The sequence below is a fragment of the Phoca vitulina genome, unplaced genomic scaffold, assembly GCF_004348235.1.
Source record: "Phoca vitulina isolate PV1807 unplaced genomic scaffold, GSC_HSeal_1.0 scaffold3, whole genome shotgun sequence".
Classification (NCBI taxonomy): Eukaryota; Metazoa; Chordata; class Mammalia; order Carnivora; family Phocidae; genus Phoca; species Phoca vitulina.
The window spans coordinates 40,229,729-40,236,946 of record NW_022589706.1 but is presented as its reverse complement, the minus strand read 5'-3'; the positions used below and the strand labels follow the sequence as shown (position 1 = coordinate 40,236,946).

Sequence of the window (7,218 nt, the reverse complement as noted above, 5' to 3'; positions counted from 1 at the left end):
AGTATAAATACCTGGGCAGGGAGAGGCGCCGTCCCCGCGGGCGACCCCGAGGGACTGGGGAGCAGTCCGCGGGGCTGAGGGCAGGGGCCCGAGCGGAGCCGGCGGGGCGCGCTGGGAAGCCGACGCGAGACCGAGCGCCCAGGGCCCGCGCGGATGCCCCGCCCCGTCGGCAGGGGCGCTCGAGCCGGGCGGTCCCGGGAGGCGCGGCGCGGGCGGGGCGGTCGAACTCTCACCGCCCCGGGGTGTGGTTCCCGCGGCCGGGCCGGGCGGGGCGCCGGGTTTAAAGCGCCGGGCTGCGAGCCCCGACTCACTCGCGCTCCCGCCGCCTCCGCACCCAGCCATGGAGCGGCCGCCGCTGAGCGTCCTGCTCCTCGGCGCCGCCGGGTTGCTGCTCCTGCTCCTGCCCCTCTCCTCTTCCTCCTCTTCGGACGCCTGCGGCCCCTGCGAGCCGGCCGCCTGCCCGCCCCTGCCCCCGCGGGGCTGCCAGCTGGGCGAGACCCGCGACGCGTGCGGCTGCTGCCCGGTGTGCGCCCGCGGCGAGGGCGAGCCGTGCGGGGGCGGCGGCGCCGGCAGGGGGCACTGCGCGCCGGGCATGGAGTGCGTGAAGAGCCGCAAGAGGCGGAAGGGTAAAGCCGGGGCAGCAGCCGGCGGCCCGGGGGTGAGCGGCGTGTGCGTGTGCAAGAGCCGCTACCCGGTGTGCGGCAGCGACGACGTCACCTACCCCAGCGGGTGCCAGCTGCGCGCCGCCAGCCTGAGGGCCGAGAGCCGCGGGGAGAAGGCCATCACCCAGGTCAGCAAGGGCACCTGCGAGCAAGGTGGGCACGAGCGCTTTCCCTTCCGACCCCGCCCCGGCGGCCGCGCGCCCCCTGGCGGATCAGACCCGACAGGGCGTCCGCGGTAGCGCTGCGCTGTCCCGCGAGGACTCCAGTGGGCATCCCGGGAGACGGATTCGGGGGGCGGGGAGGGGCTGGCAGCCGCCGGGAGGCATGGGCGACGCCCTCCTCTTTTTTTGGTGGTTTTATTTTGAAAGCTTGTTGCGTGCGCCGAGAAGTGAGGACTGGCGGGGCGAGGGTATATATAGAAAACATTTTCCGATACCACAGGCTCCCGCGTCCCAAAGGCTCAGCCAGCACAGTGCTGCCCCCACTTTTTTGGAAACCCAAGATGTCGTTTCCTCGTCCTTCTTTCTTGGCTCCGGTGGATAGGTGCAAGTGAAGTCAAGAGAGAGGGGGAAAGAGTTTGACGATGAAGTACAAAGTAAGGACTTTCAGAGAAGTTCTTTGTCCTACGTTTAATTGGCTAGACTGTAAGAATTTTAAAAATTGGATTTCATGGTTTCTTAATATTAGAGAAAGTAATTCACTTACTGGAAATTAAAGATTCTCAAACAATAATGTAGCTAATTATTTGTGGGCAAAAAGTACAAACTCTTTGAAGAACGTTTTTATGAGGTAGTTTATATTGTGAACCTTACGACCATTTTGTTTTTCTTGTCCCATTTTTGTGTAATTCGTCCCCAGGATGCACCGTTCAGCAGGAATGCCTTTGAGGTTATGTTTGATCGTTTATTATTTTTTTTTTTTTCCAGACAGGTCCAAACTTGCCATAAATGAAAAGGGAAAATAAATAAGAGTCTGGACTTGTAAGGGGGAAGAAACCTCAGAGATTTTAACTCTGCCTGAAATGAAATTACTGCCTACGGAAAATGTTAAAGGGAAAGTTAGAGATCCAACCTTGGCAGTCCCTCTCCTGGCCCCAGCCAATGTAGAAAAAAGGAGGGAGGCAGTTCTCTTGAAATGACAGAGACAGTTGCTTCTTTAAGCACACCTCAGACTTTCTCCACACTTTCCAAATAATTTCTTTTTTTAGAGCTTTTCGCAGAAGTCCATATTCTGATAGGTCGTATGTCACTAATTTCAGAGTTCACTACTGAAAGCGTTAAATCGTGTAACTTAACTGTTGACTGTTTAGATTATTGTCACCTTAAACTTAGAAAATCATAACCCAAAATAATTCATAGACTTTTCCAACAGAAATAGTCATTTGTTCTTTTGGATCTAACTTATCAGTCATTTCCTGAAAAGAGAAATGTATGCAGTTTAAAAACTCATTCCAAATACTGAGATTTTTCTTATAAGCATTCCAAGGGGAATTTTTCCCCATAGTCTTTCCAAATCACTGGTACTTGCTTATCAGAGCAGAAGGTTAGCTGGATGATTGTTTAGGCATTGTTGCCAATTCTAGCCTGTAGCTGGTTTTATCCCTTTTTCTCTCCTGCTATGTGTGTCTCTAAACACACAGTGGGATTATAAAATCTTGAGACGGATAGTCCTATAGAACTAGTCCTATCACCTCATTGCCATCAACACTCAGTTCCTCAGCATCTTTCCAGACTGTAAACCCCATGAAGATGTGGACCTGGTTTTTCTTTTTGTTTGGGAAAATGTTAAGGGAAATAGCATCTAAAACTGGAAACCTTGACATAAATTAGCCTTCTCTTCCCAATCTAAATTTAGAGATATGGGGTCTAATGCCTGGGAGCATTTATTATGCCAGAGTAAGCAGAAAAGAATATGAGGTCTACCAGTGTACTTTTCTACAACAGAGACAAATGGGGCCAAAACCAGATCTCCTAATATATTTCTCCTGATGTGGAAGTGTTTTGACAATGACAGAGGCAAACCTGACAGAGTGCCATTTATTTCTGTGCCATTTAGTACTGGGACTCTGCAAAGAATAGGAAATGCATTTTCTAGGTTCCTCCAGTTATTTCTACCCTGAGGAGAAACTTGAGTTATGCTTCCTCAGGTATTGAGAGAAAGGGGGCATTCTTGTTCATCTCGTTAACCAACACTTATTGAGCATATAGCACATGTCAGCCCTGTGCTCGGTGTTTTATAGCCAAGGATGCACAAACAGATCTGGTCTTGCTGATTAAGAAAGTATCCATAGCTGAATCACAGACCTGTACCTCTGAAACAAATAATGCAATATATGTTAAGAAAAAAAAAAAAAAAAGATAGCAGGAGGGGGAGACGAACCATGAGAGATGATGGACTCTGAAAAACAAACTGAGGGTTCTAGAGGGGACGGGGGTGGGAGGATGAGTTAGCCGGGTGATGGGTGTTGGGGGGGGGCACGCTCTGCATGGAGCACTGGGTGTTATGCACAAACAATGAATCGTGGAACACTACATCAAAGACTGATGATGTAATGTATGGTGATTAACATAATAAAAAAAGTATCCATACAAGTTGCAGTCTCACCTCCCTGAGTGCCTTCCCTGGGAGACCCTCCCAATTGTCCCCTTCTTTTCTGAGATCACCACTTACCTACCATCTGGGGAAAGATCTTGGTCTGCCTGTTTTCTGAACCTGTGGTAAGAGGCAAAGCCATCTTCTCAAAATTATGTCCAAAAGGTAATGAGCTAATCATCTCAAACCTTGGAACTGCCATCATGAGTTTAGTGCCATTAGATCTTATTGAGGTCCCTGATGTCATGAGTAAGTGGAAGAGGGGATTTGACAATTCAGTTTAATAAAAAGTTATAGAGGTGCTGAGAGCTATAACACACAGTTGGAAGAGAATATGGTGCTCCTTTATTCTGATTCTTGGTTAACACCTTTTGTTCGTGGTCCTTTAAATCCGAGCTTCTTAGCGATTCCATTTCAGCCACCTTGGGTCTCTGTGTTTAGTACTTTTAGGATCAAGTTCAAACTGCCTAGCTGGGCATACAAGGCTGTTTTCCATAACTATATGATTTGTATATGTATGATTACATAAACCTGATTTAATGATTCGATGACAATCATTGGTCTCCGGCCTGTCTCCCCTCCCAGGAGGTGGGGGGTGGGCCTGAAAGTTCCTTCCCTAAAACTGGAACTCAGAGAAGTTCTGTGTAATTCGTCCCCAGGATGCACTGTTCAGCAGGAATGCCTTTGAGGTTATGTTGATCGTTTATTTTTTTTTTTCTCCTCTTTTCTTCAACCCCCTTATGGTCCAGTCACAGTAAGTGTTGCTGTTTGCTATTGTTTGCAGTCACACCCTCACTATCTTTCCACTCTTTGAACTCCAGGCCTTCAAGAATCAGCCCATGTCCCTTTCTCTGGGAAGCTCCTTAACCTCCCCCCACCCTGCTGCGTTCCACCTACCCTGTACCCCCATAATGGTGTCCTTGTCCTCCTTCAGTTCTCTGTAGGCTTCCAGCCATTTTTCAGCAATATTTATTGCACACATACTGTGTATATGTAAGCAAGAGGGGTTCTAGCGGAATGGTGAGACACTGAGCTCTAGAGCCAGATCCCTGGGTATGCATCTTAACCCTGCCCCTTATGCTTAGGCAAGTCACTTGACCTCTTGGAACTGGGTTTCCTCACCTGTAATAGAGGGATTATAATCATACCTGTCTCAGAGTTGCTGTTAAGATTCAGTGTTGTGGAGATCATCCATAGAAAGCACACAATAAATAGGCATTGTCATTATGGAACTTGAAAGTAAGCTCTATGAGGAAAGGGAACTTTTGCTTCCTGATCTATGCCTACATCAGTGCCTGGCACTAGTAGATGCTTTAAACATACGTTGAATGAAATTTGCCAGGCGTTCTTCTAGTCTCAGGGCAAGCAGCCTTGAATAAAATAAGGCCCCTTTCTCATGGCTTTTACTGTAAGCTTTGGACAGAAACATTTTTATTTAATAGCATGTGCTGTGAAGAATGTACAACAGGGAAATGGGATGGAGGCTAGGGATGGAAGGAACAGTATTAAGTGAGGGCGGGCCAAGCCATGCAGAGGATCCATGTGGGGATTTCGGCCAAGGGACCAGAATTCCTGAGGGAAAAACAAGCTCTGCTGGTTAGTATAGCACTCCCCATTGCCTCCAAAGGGCTCTTTGAATGTCTGTCTTCCCCACTGGACTAGGAGCATCCAAAAAGAGGGACTCCATCTTATAATTATTTATAAATACAGCGGCTGGTGATTAGTTGGACACTTGGTAAATATTTGTTGATTAGACAAAGGAATCCATGTAAGAAGGGGCCTTCCCATTTGGAAATGCAGGCTGTGGACTCTCCTGCCTGTCTGTTCTCTTTTCTCCTTGTATATTCTGCCTTCCTGAAGTCTAGGCCAAGGAATATATCGGACCATTGACTCATCTTCCCTTCCTCTGCTATCCTGAATTCTAACATTAGGTGGTCACTTTTCCCTCCAAATCCCAACATTTCTCCATCCCCTTTTTGGTAAGAATTAGGTTCAGAGCTGCAGAAACTGTTCTGTAAATAGAAAAAGCTTCAGTAAAAGAATTTGGTTTTCAGAAACTCATTTCATTTGATGGATTTTAAACATTTGCTCTTTGAGAAGCTCATTTTAGGTTATCAACATAAAAATGAGCCTATCATTTAAATGTCTTTGTTGTATTACTATCCACTAATGAGTTATGAATTTGTGATATTGTGATTTACAATAAGTATATATGTGATCTTAACTCCATTTAGGGCGAAGCTCCTAAAGCCCTTGGAATTTCCTAAGTGGAGCGTGATGGGATATCTTTTGCTGTGTTAATGAGTGACTTTGGGACTGAGGAGGGGGCAGGTTGCCTGCCAGTTGAACCAACCACTTGATTATTGGGTGGGAACTTTCAGGCCCACCCCCACCTCCTGGGAGGGGAGACGGGCTGGAGACCAATGATTGTCATCGAATCATTAAATCAGATTTATGTAATGAAGCCTCCACAAATACCCAGAAGGATGGGTTCAGAGAGCTTCTGGGTTGGTGAACATTGGAGGTGCTGGCAGAGTGGCGCTCCCAGACAGGGTATGGAAACTCCAACCATACCCCTTTCCCGTACATTGCCCTACACAGCTCTTCTGTCTGGCTCTTCCTCAGTTGTATCCTTTTGTAATAAACTGGTAATTTTGTAAATAAAATGTTTCTCTGAGTTCTGTGAGCCACTCTAACAAATTAATTCAACCTAAGGAGGGAGTGGTTGGAACCTCCAGTCTGTGCCCAAGTCAGAGGCACAGGTGGCAGACTGGACTTGTGATGGGCATTTGAAGGGTTGGGGGTGCAGTCTGGAGGGACTGAGCTGTGCGAGTTAACGCTATCTCCGCTGTCAGAAAAGGACACCCAGCTGGTGTCAAAGACTAGCTTGGTGGCGTGGAAAAAACACGTTGCAACTGGTGTCAGAATTGCAGAACTTTACTGGAAGTTGAAACAGCGATTTGAGAATTAAATGAAATTATTAATGGTCTGGTTTATCTCCAGGGATGGGGGGGAATGGAAGTCCGTGCAATACTTGTTAAGCTAACACAGTTATACCATAAGATGGTCACAGAGCCCAGAGGAGGGGGATCCTTCACCCGGATTTGTAGAAAAAGAGCCAGAAATGACTTGCTGGGAGAATAAGGTCCTGAGACAGGGATGTGAAGGAATTGGCTGCAGCAGAGCTAGCCCGGGAATTGGAATGGACTTAGAAGGGAGAGGAGACGAGTCTTGGCAGCAGAAGGACTAGCACGTGATCCCATGGGGCTGCCTTGCAGAGAGAGGGAGCAGCGGTGGCAGCTGGACACCTGACAGAGCCCACTGATGGAGGGAGAAGTTTAGATGCATCGAGGTTTAGAGGCGATCACAAGAGCAGTGGGACCTAGTGAGTGATATCATTGGATTTATGCTTTTTAAAAAATCTATTGGCCACCCTTAGAATGGATTGGAAAGGGGCAAGACTGCGGTCAGAGACTCCCATTAGGAAGCTGTTTAAAATAATCCCAGCAAAGGATGCCTAGACTTCTTCACAAGACGTTCAGTTTCTCAGATCTTAGAAGCATTGTCAAATCCGGATTCCTAACCCTTGGGGGCAAGCTGTGTGTTACTTGGGAGAGACGAGCCCATTGTGCTGTGCTTTTTTCTTATAAATGACTCCTTACAAAGTATCCTCACATCGCTTGCTCATTAGCCAGCCCTGCTCCCGAATTACAGCCACTTGCTCATTTCGGGAAGCTCTTCCTTTCTCTCCCACAATCCCCATTCCTCTCTCTGCCTTCAGATCAGACACAGAAAAAGTCACATCCCAAAAAAGTCTACCCCAGCTTTTAAAACTTTTCTGGCCTCCTTTGCCTTTCTTGAGCACAGAAACTTCAGGACCTTAGCTCATTCTTACTTTACCTAGTTTTAATCACTGCATTTCAGGGAAGATTTGAAAACCTGAAGAAGGTTTAGAAAAGAGAAT

The 7,218-nt window shown here is 47.7% G+C and overlaps 1 protein-coding gene across 1 annotated transcript in view; it reads left to right on the top strand.

Moving 5' to 3' along the window:
* Positions 1-277: 277 nt before the first annotated feature.
* The window catches only part of IGFBP7 (insulin like growth factor binding protein 7), a 70,064-nt gene continuing 63,123 nt past the window's right edge, over positions 278-7,218 (top strand). Inside the window, exon 1 of the mRNA XM_032400444.1 lies at positions 278-815. Coding sequence (XP_032256335.1) covers positions 341-815 — 475 coding nt within the window. The 5' untranslated portion in view covers positions 278-340. The remainder of the gene's footprint in view (positions 816-7,218) is intronic.